Below are 22643 nucleotides of genomic sequence, written 5' to 3' on the forward strand. Positions count from 1 at the left end.
TGCATTGTCACCAGAAGATCTGTAACTGGTTTTTGTTTCTTCGTTGGTGATTCTCTTATATCATGGAAAAGCAAAAGGCATAGGATTGTTTCAAGATCCTCTGTTGAGACTGAATACAACCCTTGCCCTTGCAGGCTGTGAAGCCCAATGGTTATCCTACTTTCTCAATGATTTACTTGTCTTAAACACTAATCTCATTGTTTTATATTGTGATAATCAGTTTGTCCTTTACATTACTGCCAATCCAGTGATTCATGAAAGGACAAAACACATCGAAATAGATTGTCACTCAATTAGAGAAATTTTTTTAAATGGTATTGTTCACTATATGCCTATTTCTTCTAAATTTCAAATTGCAGATATCATCTCTAAGGCCCTTGCTCCTGCCAAATTCTATCCACTTTCATCCAAGCTTGAGATTTATGACATACATAGTCCAGCTTGTGGGGATGTCAAAATATGATAGTGATATTGGGCAGGCCAACTATGCCCATGAATCAATCAGGCTAAGCATCAATTATTACCTAGGCATTGGAGGAGCAAACCCAGCCAAGCAGAAGATTTGTGACCAAGACATTTTTGCCTCTGACCAAGACGACATGATCAAGATCAAGACTAATGACCTTGGTGGCCAAACTTCAAATAGTAGTGTTCACTTAGGAATTACATCAAACACTTCTCACAAGTTTGATCATATTGCTTGTGAATCAAGCAACCATAAAGCCACATGATTAATTATATTTTTGCTTTGACATTTTTAGTTAAGAGTAATATGGTTATGTTAGTTATAAGCTTGTTTTAAGAGGATGGTATTTTTTTCGTCGTATAAATGTATGTTCTTTGGTCTTGGTTCAATCAATAAAATGCAATATTTTTTTTCACTCTTCCATTTCATTATGTCGTGGAGATTCCTTCTTTCATCTTCTACGTTCATCAATATTCATACTAATATGGATCACCATGTTTTAATAGAGGGAATTATGCATGCATGTAAAGAGCAAATTTTGATTGTTTTTCATAAGTTCTCTGGGTGTATTTGCAATGTTTAAAAAATGAGATATGGTTCGTAAATCTACTGTCTGTGCTTGGAATGTTTGAAATTAGAAATAATTTGACTTTTATAAATTAATGAGTTTGAGTTGTGTATACTTAACTTACTTTAATAAATTTTACGTTAAAAAAAACTATACCTTGACTTGTCCAATGATGAATATAAAAAGCTCACAAGTAAATATTTAAAGTCTATATTTAAAAAAAAATCAACAATTTAAGCAGGATTAATTATTTCTCCTGAAAGATAATATATATGACTAAAGAATATGGTAACCAAAATATAATTGATCATTGACCATATATGTTTAACATTTGACCATAAAAGATGGTTACCTCACACAACTATAAATTATTTTTTATTGGTCGTTAGCAAATGTATTCACCATGAGAGAAAATCTTGCATGTCATGGACATTGGTGGTATAGAATGAAGATTATATGTACTCATTGTTGATCCATTTTATGTTACTATCCAATTTTAAAATATCACTTAATTATTTTGACACATTTTATGTTACCATCCATTTTATGAGCATAAAATTTGATTTGTTAGATACATATAATCAATATTATTTTGATACAAGTGATCTTTATTCCATGCAATAATGGAGTTGGTTCTCTTATAGCCAATAAATTTTTCATACACAACATTTAAACCCAAAATTTTGTTTAATCTGAAATAAATATATACAACTGCTAATTGCCCACTTTTTCTGTAGAAATTAGATGGAGATATCAAACTGAAGTTCTCATACCAATAAGGTGTTGGTCTAGTGGTGGAATACCCTATGAAATCTTCAAGGTTGAGAGTTCGATTTTGGGTTGGGAGGGACAGCTGCAAATCCCAAATGAGATTAATTCCTTAACCAAGAAAGTGAAGAGACTTGATAGTACTAAAAACTAAAGTCCTCATGTCTTACAACTTAGAGCATAAGCGTTGACATCTTTATAGCGGGTTGTAAAAACCTTTTCGTACCGGACGGTTCAACCGGAAAACCGGTGAACCGGCCCCCTAACTAGTTCGGTACAGGTGTTGAACCAGTTAAGTATCAAAATCGGTCAAAACTGGTAAAAAACCGGTCAAAACTGGTGAAGCGGCCGATATTTTACTAAACCGGCCAGTTTATACACATATTTTTTTTTTTTAAAAAAAAAACTTAAAAACTCATTACAAGGTGATCCATCTTTCCAACCATTCTTTAACACTTCAAGGCACATGTTTCCAAGGCATATATAGATTACATTTTTTGGTTCCTAACATTCTTGTGTAATCTCAGTGATATTTGTGTAATCTTGGAGTAGTGTCTGAAAATAGGATTTGGTGGAAAAATATAATATCGATATGAGATAATTTTGACTCTTTGATGTTAAATATTAAAACTCCAAATTTATTTGTTTTGTAGAGTGAGTTGTGAACTTGTGTCATTTATTTATATTTTGCGGTTGTTAAGTGATACTTTTGGATTAATATATGTTTTGTAATTTATATTTTGAATTTGTTAAAGACTTAAAGTTATTTGTTTATATGAATTTTGAGTCCATTATAAATATGGATTATAAATTTGAAACCTATTTGGAATTTTTTTGTTATAGGTTTTTATATATATAAATATAAGTAGGTAGGTCCGGTTTAACCGGCATGCAGTTTAATTACTGAACCACCGATTAAACCACTGTACCATTATACCAGTACCCTGACCGGTTTGATAACCGGTACGGTTTTAATAACACTGGATATTTCTACTTTCCAATTACGGAAGTGTATTACTATTATTTCCACATACTATTTTTTTTGGTAAATTTCCTCACATTATAAAATTAGTTCTGACATCAAAATAGAAGAGAAATCGTATTACATTTAAATAGTTAAACTATTCAGTCGGACTGAATGATTTTATATATAATTAAATGATTTTATATATAATTAATAATTATATATAAATATAAGTTCAACCATAGGTCAAACCGGTCGGATTATTCAATCTAGTCTAAACCTCTAAACATTGCTATTAATAACATTGATTATCATTTTAAACTGTGAAATTAAATAATTTAAGTATGATATATGGTTTGTAAGAATATATATTTTTAATCATGGACCCATTATGTGTAATGACGGAAGATTCATACCAAGAGCACTCATTAATGTAACAATCCATTTCTCCCTAAAGGGTTCCACATATATTTTTTTCACATTTTCACACTTTTTTATATATCTTAAGCAACACAACTAACACTTTATTCCATCCATGTAATTATCAAAAGTTTCTTAAATGGACTAAATTTATCTCATTTCTTATATTTTTATGTACTTTTCTCTCAACCTACCATACAACGAACCATTCGTTTAATATGCAACTACTTAACGATTGAAAAACTTGAAAAACTCATTGGATTCTTGACCACAGTTGAAAGCACAAATTGTGAGTGTTCTAGATAAATTTGAGGTGGAAAAGATTATAGATGAAAGCTACATAAAATAAAGCACATGTCAACTCTTACCAACTAATCTATTGATAGGAGACATATATCATCATTCATTCATTGATAAGACATTTGATTGTTAAAAACTCTATAAGTTAGGTGATGTATAATTATTAATAATTGAACATAAAGGAAGGATTTGAAAAAAATAAAATAAAAGGATTTTTTTTTATTTTTTGGTTTGAATTCTTTTCAGGTGAGAATTTTGTTTGAGTCAATTAAGACTTATTCAATCACGGGTGAAGTTTTAGGTAGAATAAAACTGAAAGACAATTGATATATTATTTGGTGATCATTTTGTAAATAAAAAATGCTTTTGTTTTAAAGTGATATCTCTAAATATTTTATAGCGAGACTCATTAACATAAGATAATAATATAAATATTGAATGTCAAATTAAGTCTTTTATCACATTTAATAATAATTTTGATTTTGTACATGTATGTATATATATAGCTTAAAATATGTGCACTGACAGTGTAAAGTTTTTTACACTGTCAACATATTATATACCATTGATTTGTATTATTTTTGTTTGAGAGTCAATAGTAATTAATAAATTAATGGTGAATGATTGACCGACAATGTAAAAAATATTTACACTCTCAGTGTATACATATTAAATCAATATATATGAGAAAAAATATATGCATTAACAGTATAAAATTTTTATATACGGTTAGTACATCATTTATTTCTTATTGTTACTGATTTTTAAAAGAAATACTAATAAATTATTAATAATATAATATTATTTTTTTTATCGGCAAATGTTAGTATATTAGTTGTTAATATGTTAGTATTATCGATGTATATTAATTGTGTATATATATACTATCGGTTTATATATAATATTATTGATGTACCTCATACCTTATATTTTGGACATTCTCAATATCTAAGTTCCAGTGTATGAACTATAAGTATCCCTAAACGGCTAAATCTTTTCACCCTGATATCATGTGGGTTTAGCGCATTTGTTTAACTTAATTATTAGGCTTATCATCCTTTTCTTTTTTTAAAGAGATTACAATTAGCAAAGGTTTATATATGTGTAAAAAGGGAGGGTTAATTCATCTAATTTCAATAAAACTGAAAAGGTTGTAATATAATTTATTCTAATAATAAAATAATAATAATAATAATAGAGTGTAATATATATATATATATATATATATATAAATAAATAAATAAATAAATGTAAATATTTATATATAATTTGATAAAGAAATATGAATGATGTAAATATGCAGGTATCTTACCTTCTCCGCCAAATATCCAACAACCCTCAACCACCGCTGAAATCCCATTATCTGAATTAGGGTTCCCATTCCCATTTCCATGGAACCTTCACCTCCACAAGCCATGGCCACCGAAGACCCTTCTTCCCCCATTTGGGACCTCTCCTACCTTCTCGACTTCAATCTCGACGAAACCGATCCCATTCCCTCCGTCGATCTTCCCGAAGAATTCCATCTCCCTCCTCCGCCTCACCAGATTCTAGCTCCAGATAACGATAGGGTTCGAAAACGTGACCCTAGGCTAACGTGCCCCAATTTTCTCGCCGGTCACGTGCCATGTGCTTGCCCCGAGCTCGATGCTATGCTCGATGATCAAGGTTTGCCTGAGAAGAAGAGGGTTCGGACCGCACGTGCGTCCGCTGTGGTTTTGCGGTGCCAGGTTCCCACGTGCGAGGCTGATATCTCTGAACTCAAGGGTTATCACAAGAGGCATAGGGTTTGTTTGCGTTGCGCGAATGCCGCTACCGTTCTTCTTCGTGGGGAGGCCAATAGATACTGTCAGCAGTGTGGGAAGTAAGTTCTAGATTTTCAATTTTGTCTTAGAAATTCTAAAAGGGGTTTATGAAATTGAGATATATGTCAATTATTATGAAAGCATATTTGTGATGTAATAATGCTTGAAGAAGTAATTCATGGCAAGCTATGATGCCGGTATGATATGGACACTGATATAGCACATTATGGCGTTTTTACATATTGCGGGTCAGTGCATGAGGCTGCCGCCTGGTGAGGTGTACATATATGTCAATTTTGGTGTACACAGCCTGCGAAGAGTCTGCTTTCAGTATGGCGTTACATATGTAGGGGGAAAAATAGATAAAGCTTAATTGAAGTGAGTTTATCTATAAAACGAGTAGGTAACGCAGTATTCACCCTTAAAGTAATAGTGGATTTTAGATTTTTATGTATTTTAAGTTAAATCATAGGCCTAAGTGTAACTCACTTTATATGCAAACTCATTTTTATAGTTATTGTTTTCAAATAAAGTTGTAGATGCAATAGAAGACTAATATTTATCAGACTCTATGATATTTCACCTGATCTTGTACAAAACATTACACGAACATATGAAAATTATAGTATGTAAGCTAGGACGTATCCATGGTGTGTAAGCAGTGTCGATAATAGTATTTGATATGGGTATGTATCAAACCTTAGTAAGCCAGACATTGTGAAGTATTCATGTTTGTTAGATGACAAGAGTCACTTTGGACATACTTCTCTGTTAGTTCTTGTCCATCATCATTGAATGCTCTAGTTGTTGGCCAATCACTTGACAGGTTTCACATACTACTGGATTTTGATGAAGGTAAACGCAGCTGTAGAAGAAAATTAGAGCGCCATAACAAACGAAGGCGTAGAAAGCCTGCAGATTCTGAAGCTGCTGCTGGCCATGAACTTCAACATGTCACAGAGAATGAGGATTTCAGTCATGACTGGGAAGCAGTAAAAGGTTTGTGTCAAGTATTACTATGCCAATAGTTTAATAACAGATTATTTCCTTTCTCTATTCTCTTCGCCATATATCATGTTCTTAAATGTGACAAAAGTTGGTCTTTATGCTAAAAGAAGGCCTACTGGCTGTGTATGCATCACACAGATTGTTCAAATTCGAGTGGTGAGATAAATGAAAAAGAAGCATCACTGGATCATGAAGATGAGCCACTTGCTGTTCTGTGCTCAGCTCCTGATGCCCAGAATATTAATAGTGACGATCCATCTCTTGTTGCTGGCAGTGAAACACAAGTGAATAGTAGGGGAAAAGATGTTCCCAAGATTTCTAATTCACCTCCATATGGTGGCAATAAGAGTGCTTATTCATCTAGGGTGGGTTGCCCTACTTGTTTGTTAACTTCATCCCGAATATTTATTTTCATGCAAGAAATCATGGTTGACTTGCTAATTGAATGTACACTTCACTTGTAGTGCCAAACAGGTCGGATATCTTTTAAACTTTATGATTGGAATCCTGCAGAATTTCCTAGAAGGCTACGGCACAAAGTATTTTAAATTATTGTTATTACAGTTTAGTATTTAAGAAGTGGTTAGATCTTATGCTGTCTGGATGTCCATAACTGATTAACAAGCAGTCAAAAATCATTTGCAGATATTCCAATGGTTGGAGAGTATGCCCTTAGAGCTGGAGGGATATATCCGCCCTGGATGTACAATCCTCACAATTTTTATTTCAATGCCAAAAACTATGTGGATAAATGTAAGGGTTCAAATTGATGTTCATTACATTGTACATTATATGTTCGAGGGTCATATTTTAAGTAGTCTGCAGACCAAATGTATGTTTTCTTATTATGTGTGTGATATAGATTATGTTTTTAGATAATGAGATTATAAACTGAAAAATAAACCAACCCAGCCCATCAAACTTGAACATGTTGCTTTTTGCTTCTTTTTCTTGGTGTATAAGCTTTTTTTTTTACAAACTAAGCTTAGTTTATAACAAAAAAACTTATAAACCAAAAATAAGCAAAAACAATCCTGATGAGTCAGGAACTTCATTCATTTTCGAAAAATCAATACATTTTATTCTTAATCAATCTTTTTCTCCCTTCTGACTTAATTTTTTCCTTCTATCTTATGGATCAAGCAGTTACTTGAAGACCCTCTGCACTATATATGTGATCTTGTTGCTCCAGGGAAGATGCTATCTGGAAGAGGTAGTGCACTAATTCATTTGGATGACATGATCTTCCGTGTAGTGAAAGGTTTGTTGCTGTCTGATTTGTTCAGTGCCCAGTTAACTGCGTATTGTATAATATCTAGGTTTTGGTTCCCTCTTCCCCTGAATTATCAATGAGGTAATAGATTGGAGTTGATTCAAGTTCGATCTGGTTTATTTTTATTTTATACCTTTTTTTCTTATAATGACTTTGTTGGGTGCATCCTCCATCTTGGAGATATGCATAATTTTCTAATTTTTATGAAACAATCAATTCTTTAATTGTATCTTAATGGTTAATAGAACTTTCCATTTTTTGGAGGGGCAATATTTATGTTCTAACTTCTAAGTCATGAAACTTTGAATTTGTTTGTATTCATCAATAAGTTTCAATGGTTACAGATGGAACTTCTGTGATGAAAGTCGAGGTAAACATGCAGGCACCAAGGCTTCACTATGTTCATCCCACATACTTTGAGGCTGGAAAACCTATGGAGTTTGTTGCTTGTGGAAGCAACTTGCTGCAGCCAAAGTTTCGGTATGAAATTATCACCTCTTCTAAATGCTCATTTGAAGTAGTTGCTTACTGTATATATTGACACATTTGTCTGCATTTGTGCATTATATACATTTTTAGCAATGTTGGCGACCTAAAGTTTGGTTAAGTTTTCATAAGCAAAAGGAGAGAGAGAGAGATGTGGAATGTTATGGCTAAGTAGAGGGATTGGAGCATGCTTAGATGCAATTGTTGCTGAAGCCTGCATAAACAGGAATGTATTATCTTTGAAAAATCTCAGGCTTCACATTTAATTGGCCGTGGACAAAGATGTAATGCTTGACAGATATATCTTGTTTTTCTCCATACTGTTCATATATGCTCATTTTTGAACTGCTAGTCCATATTCAGGTTCAGTTGTCATTGCACTGTTCTGACTGTAATGTGATTCTCATCAAATCATCATGGCAGGCTTCTTGTATCTTTTTCTGGGAAGTATCAGAAGTTTGAGTCTTGTGTTCGATCTCCCCATAACTGGACTAGAGATAATGTTTCTTGTGCTTTCGACAATCAGTTATACAAGATACATGTCCCTCATACAGAGGAAAGTCTCTTTGGGCCTGCATTTATTGAGGTAAGCATTGACTGATGGTTCTGTTTCCCTAATGATGCATTCACTTGGATGTTTTATTTGCTTTTTTCTATGACTCATAGCTTCTACATTGGGAACACCTGGTATTGGCCACAATTACTGCTTGATATGTTGAATGTGAATTCTTGTTTTTCAGCTTCAGTAACTTAAGTTGTTAGGTAAAGTCTTATAGATGGTTTTATGTCCTAAAATGGCTGCTTACACAAGAGATCTTTGGGCTTGAATTTTGGACAATGACAGGCTCACCCTACCTTGGGGGTTACATGCCGACAGTGATTGAGTTCCTGACTCCTCGGTCACAGTCAGAGGGTCAATACCATGTCAGAAACCAACTCTCCTAAAAGCTTAAGTTGTTCTTATGAATGGTTTTGTACATTACATTTACAATTAAATTTAGGCCATATTTTTAACAAAATCATCTAACAAAATTAGATCGTTAGAGAGCATTGAAAATATCCACGTCCGCAATTGAGTTTTTGAGCTTAAGCACTACGTATAAATTGGGTGCCACTTTTGCTTGGTGATTCCATTTTATATTTTGTGCTTGTTTATTATTTTGAGATAGCCGACCCCACCTAGTTAGCCTACTCTACCTAGTGGGACTAAGGCTTGGTTGTTATTGTTTTGATAAACAAATTTCAAGGCATGAGAAGAGCATCATAACGTAGCATGCCAAACTGTTGTATCATGCTCTTACGAAGTCACCACTTGGTACTGAAATCAGCTCATTATCTTGTTGGTTTTTCTATTTGACCATTTCTTAAATGAGCTACCTGTAATTTATGTAAGGATGTTCTTTGAGTAATTGCTGTACTGATCTGGAGGTTTATTGAATTTGGGCCTTAAAATCCAGCACTAGATTGTACTATTCCTGTATTTATCAGACAATATGCCCACAAGAGTCCCCCGTCCTGTTGAAAACTTTGCCTTTATATAAAAAAACACCAGAAGGTAAATTGACAGAACCTTTCCTATTATATTTTCTCTTTCTGTAGGTGGAGAATGAGTCTGGTTTATCAAACTTTATTCCTGTACTCATTGGTGATAAAGAAATTTGCATTGAAATGAAGAGATTGCAGCAAGAGTTAGATGTGTCTCTCCTTTCTGAACAATTCCAGTCTGTGTCTGTTGGTTCTGTCTGTAGCTCATGTCAGGCCTTTGCACTTAGACATACATCCTCATCATCAGACTTACTTGTAGATATAGCATGGTTGCTTAAGGATCCCACTTCAGAAAATTTTGATCGAGTGATGACTGCTTCACAAATTCAAAGATATTGTTATTTGTTAGGTTTTCTAATATGCAATGATTCCACAATCATTTTAGGAAAAATATTACCAAATTTAACGATCTTGACAGAAATCATGAGATCAAATGTTGTGACTAATAGGATGAGTGATATCGACATGACAGAACTGCTGAAATGCATGCATAGTGCTAGAGATGTAATTTCTCAGAAACTTCACAAAGGTGGGGGTATAACTGTGGACTCTGAAATGGAAGGCGTTAAAGTTGCTCAGAGCTGCTTCCAAGATAACATGCCATCAGTTGCAATTAACAGTCAGGTTAGGACTGATAATTTTCTCAGCATTTTCCTCTGATAATGTAGTATATTACATTTTCAACTTTTAGATTAAAACACTTAACACTTACCTAATGGTTATTTTTTTATCCTATGGAGTAAAATAAAGCTTATGCTTATTTGGTCAACAATAGATTCCTGTCTCAGTCTAACTTCTACTCCAAACCGGAAGCATTGGCAATCAACTTGAAAGATCTTTTTCCACTTTAAAATTTGGAGTAAAAATTAATATTATGTAACTCAGAAATTGAAATTTTAGTGTCAGATATATTGATGGTTATTGAATTTAAGATTGTATATTAGAGGTGGAGCTATAATTGTAGGCCGAAGAAAGTCGTTTACACTTTCAGTGAATGTGTGAGAGCAAGAATGAATAATGAGAAATAGAAAAAAAGCTGAGTTTGGATTGCAGTGAGATAAGAGAAGCAAGCAATGGTTAGTCTTACCAGTCATCTTGGTCATATGGTTCACAAATAAGGAAGAGTCGCAATCAAAGAGTTGCCTTGGTGATATTGTTATATGAAGTCTAGGCTATTATGGTCATCTCAGAATTATGTTGAATTAGTCATATTACAATACCCTATCATTATCCTCAGTTTCTCATCCTGTAGCTATAGTTTTAAATTTGTTCCTTCTGTATTCCTACATGGATATTTGCTTTGCAGGGTCTCATGTCAATAGCAGATGCAAGGTTGGGAGTATCAAGAAGTTCAACTTATAATGACAGAAGTGAAAGGGTAGCACTTTTAAAGAGGGAAATTATAATGAACATCGAAGAGTTGCCTAGAACGTCTTGCCATCGATATCTTCCGAGGGGGTTCTCGAGCTCTCAGCCGGCTATGTTTGTGATTGCTTCAATTGCTGTTTGTTTTGGGTTATGTGTAGCCGTCCTTCATCATGGGAGGGTTAGTGATTTTGCATTATCAATTAGAAGGTGCTTGTTTAACAATTCCTAGTTGTTTCAAAATTTTGAACTTATTTTGTAGTTGGTATATATTTGTTGTAACAGTAAATAAGCAGATGCTATTAGGATGAGTATTAATTATTACATTAGAAGGCTAAGGTATGATTAATTGCTGGTATGATTCTTGCTGTTGCAGCAGCTTAATACAAGAGAAAGGTTAATGAAGTTGAACCTCATCAGATTGGAACATGCTAATTGTCCATTTTGTAGTTTAATTGAGGAATCAATTGATCATTTGTTTCTGTGGAACTTTGGTACAATAATATGTTGTGGTGGAAATCCATATAAATTAGATCAATTGTACGTTTTTTTGATGGAAAACCATTTGATAAATAAAAGAGTAAATTAATTACATAAACTAACCTTCTATTTTTTACATCTACAAGGAGAGAGTGGAGAATGTAATATCCTTTTTATTCATTTCCTTTTTGGGTTTGGTTTATGCTTTGTAGTTTTCTTGCAGAATCAGGGACCACACCATCATTTGACACCTTTATTATTATTTATTGGCTAATTATTATATGGTCTTTTGTAAATATGCCTTATGTTTTTAGTGAAGTAATTATAGTTCATTTGAAGAATATGAATCTCCAAGCATGAAACACAACTTATAGTTCAGTTAGTAACTTTTGTGAAAATACTAATAACTTAAAGATGGTAGATTCACTTAGTCTAAACTTACTTTTCATCATAGTCATCAATTTTATGGACATCCAATGGTTTAGATCTACTCACTAATTTAAATCATTAGATTTTCCTACAATTGATGGCTAGGATGAAGAGTAAGTTCATCTTATAATAAGTCGATGCATCCCCATAATTTAATGTGTAATTTGTTTATAAAATTTGAGGTATGTTTATTATTGATATAATACTACCAATCTACGTCCACAGCTGCTAATTGGATGAATGAAGAAAATAGAATAATGAAGGGAATAAAGTAAGGGAACCTTGTTTTGGGAATAAACATGCTAAAACTAGTCCTAACTTGCTCTCTCAAGATAAATTATTAGCTGGCTACGATATTATGATTTGGATTCACTCTGTTGGTCGTAAGCCTTCGAATAGTTGCTGAATGGTTGTATAGAAAATAAGAGGAAAGAAAAGATGAGAAAATAAAAGTAGTGGGAAATTTCAATTTCCATCCTCTCCCACAAAATATTTTTCCTCTCTAAGTTGGGAAGAAACGAAGGAAGAAAAACCATCGAAAATTCTAAATTTAATCTTTCATCATGTATTGAAAAAACAAGAATGTATATGAAAATATATACAATATAGTAAATTTCTTTATTTATATTTATTTTTATGTGAAACCAGTTAACTTAATTTTATTTTTATTGTTTATGAGCTCACAAATAAATAGTAATTATGTACGCTAAAATATAAAATGAAAAGAAAAGAAATAACATTACTTAAAATTAGCAACAAAGTAACAAATAATAAATAAATTAGAAAAACAAAACACAAAGATATGGAAGTAAGATGATTAAAAATATAAAAGTCATTGTCAAATATGAGTTATATTTTCTTTTAAATACACCAGTGAGAAAAAAATATATGTAAGATGTTAATAATTTTCTTTGAATTTTATAAACAAATATTATTATATTAAACTTAGTTTATATATTACTTAAAAAATATTAATTAATATTATTAAAAATAAATTATCTACTTATGTAATTTAAAAATTGGATATTTACATAATTATATATATATAATGAGGACACTTATATCATTTTTAATACATTATGTATAAATGTGTTTTTCTTTCATCTCACTTTCCTTCCATTTTTAATCATACTAAACAACAAAGTTTTGATATCACTTAGGTATACTATTCATATGACTCTAGCATAAAACATTGTTTAAGAACAATTTCTTACCCCTAAAATTAACCATTATAGGTAAAAGTTGTCTTTCCTATGAGATTAAAAAATTCAAGTGACTATTATAAGTGCATTTCATATTTTAATAATATATTTGACTAGTAATAAAAATATATTTTAGAATGTATAATTATATAATAAAAAAGAAAATGGTGCTTATTTGCTTTATGTGTGTTTGATTTAAATTTATGTATAAAATAAGAGCTAGAGTCTTTTAATAAAGTATACACCAATGACCAAACATAGTTGAACACTTGAACTGCTACAGAAGCACCCAAGCATGGTAAAGTTGTTCATCTGATTTGGACATAGAATCAGGCTACGTGGCTAAATATGACTTTATAAAAATATAACCAAACATAATGTGACACCAAAGCTAATTAATCAATTAAATCAATCATTCAGTGGAAAACATGTTCTAAGTTTTTGAATAAATCATTAAACATAACTCACTTAACAAGAATTAAACATTGTCAGAAAGTTTTCTTGCATAGAACTGCTAATATTACAGGACAAATATTACACAAGTTGGTGAAATTGGCATATGCAAATGATAATCTATCATTGAAGCTGTGCTGATAAGATGGAAAACAATAAAACCCATTTAAGAAAACCATCATGAATTGTTGGTTAAATAAATTTTTTGACAAACATACACATGAAGTTCTGCATCACTGTCTTCAAAGGATGTTCTGTCAGCTTTTGATTCCAAAGTGGAATGAGTTACATGTGCTGCGAATAAATCACTTAACCTTTGTATAGTTACCATGCATGACATTATATATGAATCATAAGGCCGTAATATTATCTAGCTTTCATTACTTTCTTTTTTGATAGAATTAAGGGTGCTTAGAATAGTCTCCATGTATCTATCCCTATCATTCAAAAACTTGGTTGAGTTGTAATCTTCTGCATCATTCAATTCTACTGAATATGTCCTTTGAAGTTTTGATTTCTGGCGTTCCTTTATCATCTTCAAGCTCTCTTCTTCACCTCTTAATATCTTTAATACCTGCAAATAATTACCAGCATTGTGTTAGGAAGATCACATTCCTTAAGGGTCAGTTTGTCAGTTGAGTCTTGGAAAGAAAAAAAATGACAAAAGAAGGTTTCAGAGCTATAAAAAACACTTGTAAAACGACTAAGTTTTCCACTGCCCTTTCTTCCCTTCCGAAACCCAACTCACAAACGGACCCTAAAGAGAAGGGGAGAGAAATGGGAGGCTTCAGAGCTGTGAAATATACTTATAGGATAGCTCTAAAGTATTTCATTTCTCTACAAAACCCAAATCTTAAACAAACCCTAAAGGGTCAATAAAAAGGTTTTGTTTATTTGTTTTAGAGCCAAAGCCAAACAAGTGCTCAACACTCAAAAGTTTAATAAACTTTGCAGCCAGGACTCCTCCCTTCACATGATTTTGAGAAAAATGATATTTATAACGTTATAATTGGTTTCTATTACTAATGCCAAATATGTGGTTAGGCTAACAAGAAAAGTAGCATGTTCAAAGAAACCAAATGAGATAAGATCTGCATATCTACTACGATTATTACCAATTGTAATAATTCAACATGTACTAAATAAAATTCCTCCAAATATATGATATAAAGTACATGCCTCACTCATGTGCGGTCGATGAATTGAAGCCTGCTCTATACACAGAGAAGCTGTTAAGATTACTAGTTTCATCTGTTCTTCATCATAAGCATCAGGCAAAACCGGATCAACAAGTTCCTTCATGTTGTTTGCAGATAACAAAGGTTTGGCCTGCAAAAAATATTTTTAACCAACCAGATAAGAATTGATATTTTCAATATCAATATATAATTATATACGATAAACAATGTTTTAAATTGTATTCCACAACTGCAATTGTGACCACAATATTGTAGCTTTAGAAGTCTCTGCAACAACATCGTGACCACAATATTGTAGTTTTGGAAGTTTCTGCAACAACATCGTGACTACAATTCGGCCGCATCAATCACATTTTTCTGCAACATTTTGCAATTGCGATAAACACAATGTAACCACAACCACTCTCACAATTTAACCACTCTCACAATTTAAAACACAGATAATAAATAAACAGCTAGCATTAGACCTACCCACATCACCAGACTTTTCTGTGAGCTATCCAAAGCTTGTCTTCCAGTAATGAGCTCCAATAATAGTACACCATAAGCATAGACATCAGTCTTTTCATCTACTATACCATGCATGAAGAATTCAGGAGGAAGGTAGCTGTTATCACATCAAAAGTGATTCCAAAAAATAACAAAAGGGTTAAAATATAGGTGACTTAAAAAAGAAAATATTATAACTACTTAAGACATTGAAAACTTATGAAGATTGTTAAAATATACAAACCCAAAGGTGCCTTCCACTTTGGAGACAGTATGGTGTGTCCATTGGTCAGGCAACCACTTTGCAAGTCCAAAATCAGATATCTGGTTTAAGATTGAAGTTAAAGTTGTATCAAGAAACATAGTTAAAACACTTAATGTTGTAACTTGATTTGGAACATTAGAAATTAAAAAACAAAGCAATAATGATTACTGAAAAATACATGTCCCATGGTGACATTTATCAAGCTTAAAAGGCACCTGAGGCTCAAAATCCTGTGAGAGTAGTATATTTGAAGCCTTGATATCTTTGTGAATTATCCTTCTTTGACATCCCTCATGTAGATAGCGGAGGCCCTCAGCAGTCCCCATAGCAATCTTATACCTTAGGCTCCAGTTCAGTTTCTCTCTAGGTCCTGAAATTATGTAAGGGGGTTGAACCAATTAATTTTATGTTTCCAAAACTTGGTTGCCACTTGTGAGTAGGGCTCAAAATGAGCCCAAGCTGGATTTAGCTTCATGACAATTGTTTTAGCTCGAAACTGGGATCGAGCTCAATATGAGTTATTTTTCTAGAACAAACTCGATTCGATTTGAGTTCACGAACTTTTCGTTTCGACTCATCAGCTCGAAATGGTTTAGTTCATTAGGAGTGTGTGAAGTGTTTAGTTCAACTCATTAGCTCAATATATTCAGTTCGTAAAACTGAATGTTGATTATTTATTTAATATGAATAAATTTAAAGATCTTTTATATGTAAATATATATATATATATATATATATAAGCGAGTCACTTCATGACTCTAATGAGTCAAATTGTAATTGATTCAAGTTCAACTTATTTATTTAATTAGCTCAATTTTTAGGTCAAGTTTATTCATGAACAAGTTTATCGAGCTAAATAATGAGTCGAATTTTGAATTAATATCGAGTTGTTTCGTTTTATTGTCAACTCTACTTGTCATTATTCCAAAAAATTCAAAATGTTTCACACACCACCATGGTATCAAATTGTATACCACATCAATTTATGTGACTGCAATATTAAAACTTTGATAGTTTAAAACTCATGCAACCACAACTATAACCACAATTTATAACTATCCATACCATAGAGGATGGATGATAGGCTTCCATGTGGAGACAGCTGAAGAGCAAGAAACATTCCACCTTCAACACCATATCCAATCAATCTAGCAATATTTGGGTGATCAACATGCACTATAATACCCAGCTCTGACAAGAAATCTGCTGTCATTTCCTCTTGGTTCCCTCTTGTAAGCCTTTTAAAGGCAACAAAGTTTCCATCTTCCAATTTTCCTAAGTAAACCTCAGCATAGCCTCCCTCCCCAATCAAATTATCTTTCACAAAAACAAATACAAAATAGAGTAGCAAATAAGCCTAGCAAGCTTGATGGCAACATTTTCATGAAAACATATAAAGGGGTTCCTCCATATTTACTTGAGAGAAGTTTGAAAAGTGAATATTAGAGTCTATTTTGTTGACATTTTCTGTTTTTTATTAATATTTGAAACTATGAAATTGTTTTCAAAGAATTGTAGTTAAACATTGAAATAAATTATATTGTTTTGACTATTTCCTATACAAATCTTTGAAATCAGTAAGCAGAACGTAAACAAGGTGATATTTTATCAATAACTATTAAAAATAGAAAATGGAAACAAAAACATTTTCACAAACCAAATAGATCCTTATTTTCATTGGTATCTTTCATCAAAAAAGTTTTAAAAATGAAAACATGTATCAATGAAAATGAAATAAATCAAGCACAACTATAGTAATTTGATTTCCTGAGAAAAGGGTTTCATACCATGGCTGAAGTCATTGGTTGCAGCCTGAATCTCAGAGAGGGTGAAATTTTTCCAAGAAGATTTAAAGCAGCAAAACTCACTGTCCAAAGATGACTTAAGAGGAGAACTAAGAGAAGGAATCAAATCCTCTCTAACCCTTTTGCTCTTTCTCCTAGCTAACTTTGGAACATTTTTAAGTGGATGAAAGGTATGAAATGGCATTTGTGAACCTTTCTTCAGTAACTTAAAGAAACCTTGACGCCACTGATTATTATTGGTGCCTCTCAAATCTGGTTGACCCTCAGAATCAGAAGTACTTGCCCTTGAAGAAAGTGTTCCAGATTCTACACTTCTAGGACTAGAGTAGTTTTCAGATTGGTGACCCTCTTCAATATCTAAACCTCCCAACTCTAATATGTTAATCATTGCGGCATTAGTATGATATAAATAAACAAACCATTATCTTATGAGAGTAACGTTCAACATGTTTAGTGAAAAAAATATATGAAGATGCATGAAGGGGATTTATACCAAGGGTTGAAAATGAATCAGAAAATCCAATTCTTGGTCTTATGCCTCTTACAGAATGGTTCTCCTTTTTCAGTTGTTGTTTATTTTCTGGTTTGTGGTCATCATTGCTGCAAATATATTCTTCTTTGTCAGAAAACAACATAAGACTATGACACAATGGACAAGGCCCAAGAGGGTAAAAAAAAATTCCTATAAACATGCAAGATTGGACCAACTACCCACATTAATAATGTAGGAACAAACCAAAAATGTAGGGCAAAGACAAAAGTATATGTCCTTAAAAATATCAATGTAACATCAACATATGATTCAAAACTTGCAATGCAAGGAATGAAGAAATGTAATTTTGCATGTGACATAAAGAAGTAATACTTTAAAAAAATGATAGAATTTACTTGTTTATTCCTTTGAAGGCCATTGACACGTAAAATAGATTATTGTCAAGGAAAGATTAATAATAAGTGTAGAGCTTAGAGGAGAATATAATAGCAGAAACAGTCACAAATTGACAGAATAACATGCATGAGATGAAAATGTGGCAAAAGTTGCATCAAATAAGAAATTAAACCATTGTTACTAGGAAAGGTATGAGTATGGTTTATTCATCACGTTTTACATTATTATTATCACACTTTCTTGAAACCTGATAAGCACGACAAATATTTTAGCTAGGGCAAACCTAAACTTAGTATTACTACAAATTTAACACAATATATGTCATGAAATGGAGCTATAATTCCATGCAACTAATGAAGAAAAAACAACAATTCTTTTTAATAAAAAACATGAATACAAAGGATGTTATTATCATACCTAGGGGAATGTTGTGGTTCTCCACCATCTTTCATGGTAGCATTGACAAGAAAAGTGTGGAGAACCAAAACAGGAATGAGGCACAAGGATAGAGAGGATTAGAGTGAGAAAGGAAGAAGAAAATGCAAAGAGAAATAGAGAGACATGAAAGTAACGGTTGGCATGATTTTTCTGTACCTTACACCTTCCTAACATAAATATTAAAAGTATCATTGTTAATTATTACCCTCATACCTATTTTTTATGCCCAAAAAACGGCTTTAGTTCTTCCTTCTTAATCTAATTATTGAGTTTGCTTGTCCCTTTGTATTAAAGAAATTAAAATATTAAATAAATTAAAACAAGTTGGTGCAAAAAATAGTGATTTAAGAAAAATGACATAGCAAGTAAGAATGAGCAGCATCTCACCTTCCTATGTTGTTGTTGGCACGTCTAGGTGGAGCCAACCATTGACTTTTTTTTCCTTTCTTTTTTACCTTAACAAAATTGTATCAATTGATGTTAAATAAGTGTGGTTTATGGTTTATTTGAGAGATAGATTTTGGAAGGAAATGAAATGTTTTAAAATCATTGTAGTTTTGAAATTTCATTTTTTTTCTTTCCTATGTGAAACTTAACTTATAAATAGATATTTAATGTCTACATATATGAATGAATAAAGTATACAACCTTACTTTCATTAATCAAATAAGTAATTTGTTTTCAAGATTTGAATTTCTAATCATGAGACAACTAATTAAGGATAGAGTTGCTTTGAGTCTCATTCTCTAGTTAGTTGGCGTTAAATAGCTTTGAACTGAAATGGTTGTTATGCAACATCTATGGGTGGGTTTGGATTAGTTGATTTAAATGTTCATTTTCCTTTATGTTTAGATATATTTGTTCAGGGTTGTTATGATAATCTCTTTTGCTTGTATTGCAACAAAAAAACTTTATATAAAATTAGAAAAATAGATATAAAATAATTGAAAAAATTATTTGATTGAGGTCTAAATAATGTTTATATTTTATAGTTCCAAAATAATATTAAAAATTGTCTAAACTTTCAGATTATAATAACAGGATAAAAATGGTAATAAACTAGAAATTATTACACGAAATAAATATATATTCCATAGAGTAGTTGTTCATGATGGATTGAAAGAATGGTTACGTAACTTTCGAATCACTTAACTTAAATGAGTGATAGAAATCTTTGTGAAGCATGTATTTACTATTTCTGTTGATTCTTAAACATACTAGAATTTATTGTGCAGAATTTTTTGCACCGTCATAATATAAAAAATGATTCATATTTACTCTTAAACATGAGTAATATTAATGAATTGGAATTCATGTTTTTATCCATTCTCCTCGCATTCATGCCAGTATTACTCTAAAAAATGTTTAATAAATATGTTCTTCTAATGTTATAGTCCATTGCTGAATACTAAAGACGAGGTTGGTAATAAATCATTCTAATATTTATATCTTGACAGTACATAAAACTCATATATTGTTATTACATTTTTTTTTCCTATTCTACTAAATGAGATGAATCTACCTTTTTATGTTGATACTTTAACTCAATCTGGAAACACTAACTAGTACCAAGAAATTTTCTCTTCAAGGCTGGCTTTTTGCACCTGAAAACAAGGGAGGGACCCAATCTTCTTTAGTGTGGGCATGTTATGATAATAAATATTTAATCCAGAAAGATACCAAATTAATAATTAAGCTTAGAACCTTTTATTTTGATTTTGAAGGGGTGACAAAGAACTTCTTAATCACACTAAATAATTAAATATTATAAAAATTGTCTGTTTGATGCACTGTCAAGTAAAGTTGTTGACACCATCAACTCATCATACAAATACAATTTCCTAAAGAAAGTTATATATTTTTAGTGAATGAGTGATTTTAAAACAGTATAAAAATAATTTGACCAACTTGGTATCCATTAAACAAACAATGGATGCTTTTGTTTTGTCACTCATAAATAGCGAGAAAATGTAAAAAAAGAAAAAGTGCTGGCTGTGGGGTTCGAACCCACGCGCACTTCTGTGCAGAAGATCTTAAGTCTTCCCCCTTAACCACTCGGGCAAACCAGCTACTTGTTACGATCTACTGTATTATCATATATATTGTATTATAATATAAATGAATCACATACACTTCTTTGACTGATGCGACACAGTAGTTTAGAGTTTAGACTAGTTTTGGTCAGACCAACACCAATAAACCACATATTGTCTAACAAAAATATAATTTACAAACACTTAATTCAAAATAAATGCTAATTGGTGCACACCAAGATCAAAAAATCAAATATAAAAGAATTTATTCTTCTTTTTATGTATATTTTACTGAGCATGGTAGAGTGATGATTGATATATTAATAATATTATCGGTTTACAGACTTCTTCTCATTAAGTTATTACTCACAATTATATGAGGGTGGGTGGTCTAATAGACCCTACTTCATATGATTTTTGCATATAGTTTTGGTTTGCATTCTTAAGTAAAAGAGGAATTAGATTCATTTGGACCATGACAATTATGGCCCAATTAAGTGAAATTGGAATAACTTCATTTAAGATAAAAACGAAAAAAATTTAATCTAATATTTTATTTATTCTGAACCAAAATACATAAAAATATTAATTAATAAATTATATATTTATAAATATTTATCAAATATATGTAATGTCATAGCATCCTATTGTCCAATTCATAAGGATATGAAGAACAAACAGTCTTTTTAGTACAAAAAAAAAAGAATATAAAAAAGAAGACGTGTTATGCTTTTCACATTTCGATTAATTCAATGTGGATGTAGCTTTGTCTGAAAAAATAAGTCCTTTCATTATTATTCATTGTTAATAACCCTAATAAATGAATTTTATTTATAAAAAAAAAAACATCCGTCCCACAAAAGAATTTAATATAACTTATGGCAAACTTATTGGACAATTCTTGTTTTGATGGCTTTCACAAATGCAATTTTCATATAGTGTAATATTTATACATTTTTATTATAAAATTTATATATAACCAATATATTATTTATCATTCATTTATATTACTTATGTTTAAAAATTAGTAATAATCAAATATGAATAATTGATAATACAATGATAGTGTAAAGTTATCTTACATCAAAACTATATGCATTTTGTTCCTCTTTTCGTATGAGTTATGACAACCTCAACAACATAAATTTACCATTCCATAATTAATTGGTAAAATGTGAAAGTGTGCATGTCAAGAGGAACACTTTGGAAAGTTCTCTTTATGTCATGGTTTTGATGAGGACAACTTGTGCTTATAAGAGCTTGAAAATCTCCAACAAATCAACGTGCTTAAGTCTTTAATTGGTACTAGGCTTAGACTAGAATCTATTAAGTTGAGTCAAGGCTTAGGGCACCTAATACATGTCTCATAGGCATAAATCTTTTTAAATCATTTCATTCTTGAGATATGTCATTCATAATATGTTCATGCATTACATAAATACATGTATATGTGCATTCTAGGCATAAACTAGGTATTAAACATGTATTAACTAAGTGCATAACGTATTTGATGTTTTGTATTTAAAAATACACTTTTAAATTGCTGTTAATCGATTAACCAATCCTTTAATCGATTAACCCAACTGCTTTGAAAAGTGGTTGCTATTGGAACACGTTTTTAAAATGTTGTTAATCGATTAAGGGATTACGTTAATCGATTAACCTAACTGTTTGTTAATTGTTTGATGTGCATGTAAATACATTAAATCAATTATAGTGAAGGAAATCTCCCAAGTCAGCCGGGAGGCCTGGATGTAGTTTGCAGTGGACAGCAAACGAACCAGGATAAAAATTCGCGTTGCAAGATTTGTTTTCTCTCTCTCTCTTTACTGTTTTCAATCGATTAATTTGTATATTGAATTCAATTGATACATTCTCTTCATTTGCTGTACTGGATGCTATTCTAATATACAAATATGTAAGCTCTGTATTCGTTCTATTATCGGTTAACTGTTCTGCATTTAATCGTTTCTGTAATTGCTTACTGTTTCTG

General features: G+C 31.6%; 2 protein-coding genes, 1 long non-coding RNA gene and 1 other non-coding gene across 5 annotated transcripts in view; 1 reads left to right on the top strand and 3 right to left on the bottom strand.

Annotated features, from left to right (window-relative positions):
• The window catches only part of LOC109334566, an 18191-nt gene extending 9926 nt beyond the window's left edge, over positions 1 to 8265 (bottom strand). The window contains exon 1 of the long non-coding RNA XR_002106114.1: positions 8115 to 8265. This is a non-coding gene — a long non-coding RNA (uncharacterized LOC109334566). The remainder of the gene's footprint in view (positions 1 to 8114) is intronic.
• Positions 4803 to 11455, top strand: LOC109334565 (squamosa promoter-binding-like protein 7). Its single transcript, XM_019570408.1, has 10 exons — positions 4803 to 5350; positions 6118 to 6290; positions 6438 to 6664; positions 6764 to 6838; positions 6945 to 7052; positions 7446 to 7560; positions 7917 to 8052; positions 8482 to 8644; positions 9658 to 10227; positions 10910 to 11455. The coding sequence occupies exons 1-10, from the start codon at positions 4878 to 4880 to the stop codon at positions 11198 to 11200; spliced, it is 2331 nt and encodes a 776-aa protein (XP_019425953.1). The 5' UTR covers positions 4803 to 4877; the 3' UTR covers positions 11201 to 11455.
• LOC109333735 (receptor-like cytosolic serine/threonine-protein kinase RBK2) lies at positions 13528 to 18748 on the bottom strand. 2 transcript variants are annotated; one of them, XM_019569296.1, is made up of 9 exons: positions 18597 to 18748; positions 17782 to 17890; positions 17273 to 17669; positions 16551 to 16802; positions 15701 to 15855; positions 15465 to 15544; positions 15203 to 15338; positions 14712 to 14861; positions 13528 to 14106 (listed from the first exon to the last, which is right to left on the bottom strand). In XM_019569296.1, exons 1-9 carry the CDS (start codon positions 18629 to 18631, stop codon positions 13903 to 13905), a joined length of 1518 nt encoding a protein of 505 aa, XP_019424841.1. In that variant the 5' UTR covers positions 18632 to 18748; the 3' UTR covers positions 13528 to 13902. The 2 variants fall into 2 exon arrangements, with proteins under 2 accessions (XP_019424841.1, XP_019424842.1); XM_019569297.1 differs by having other exon boundaries at positions 17273 to 17662; positions 17784 to 17890; positions 18597 to 18745.
• On the bottom strand, positions 20604 to 20686 carry TRNAL-UAA. The gene has a single exon. It is a non-coding gene; the product is annotated as a tRNA-Leu (tRNA).

The sequence above is a fragment of the Lupinus angustifolius genome, chromosome LG19 (assembly GCF_001865875.1).
Source record: "Lupinus angustifolius cultivar Tanjil chromosome LG19, LupAngTanjil_v1.0, whole genome shotgun sequence".
Taxonomy (NCBI): Eukaryota; Viridiplantae; Streptophyta; class Magnoliopsida; order Fabales; family Fabaceae; genus Lupinus; species Lupinus angustifolius.

Excerpts from the sequence above, each read along its gene's own strand:
- LOC109334565 (XM_019570408.1), top strand. The coding sequence starts at position 4,878 with ATGGAACCTTCACCTCCACAAGCCATGGCCACCGAAGACCCTTCTTCC. Across the intron at positions 7,053-7,445 it reads CAAAAACTATGTGGATAAAT|TTACTTGAAGACCCTCTGCA; the intron begins GTAAGGGTTCAA and ends TGGATCAAGCAG. Across the intron at positions 10,228-10,909 it reads CAGTTGCAATTAACAGTCAG|GGTCTCATGTCAATAGCAGA; the intron begins GTTAGGACTGAT and ends TTTGCTTTGCAG.
- LOC109333735 (XM_019569296.1), bottom strand. The coding sequence starts at position 18,631 with ATGAAAGATGGTGGAGAACCACAACATTCCCCTAG. Across the intron at positions 17,670-17,781 it reads ATTCATTTTCAACCCTTGGT|ATATTAGAGTTGGGAGGTTT; the intron begins ATAAATCCCCTT and ends GCAATGATTAAC. Across the intron at positions 16,803-17,272 it reads AACCAATGACTTCAGCCATG|ATAATTTGATTGGGGAGGGA; the intron begins GTATGAAACCCT and ends TTTTTGTGAAAG.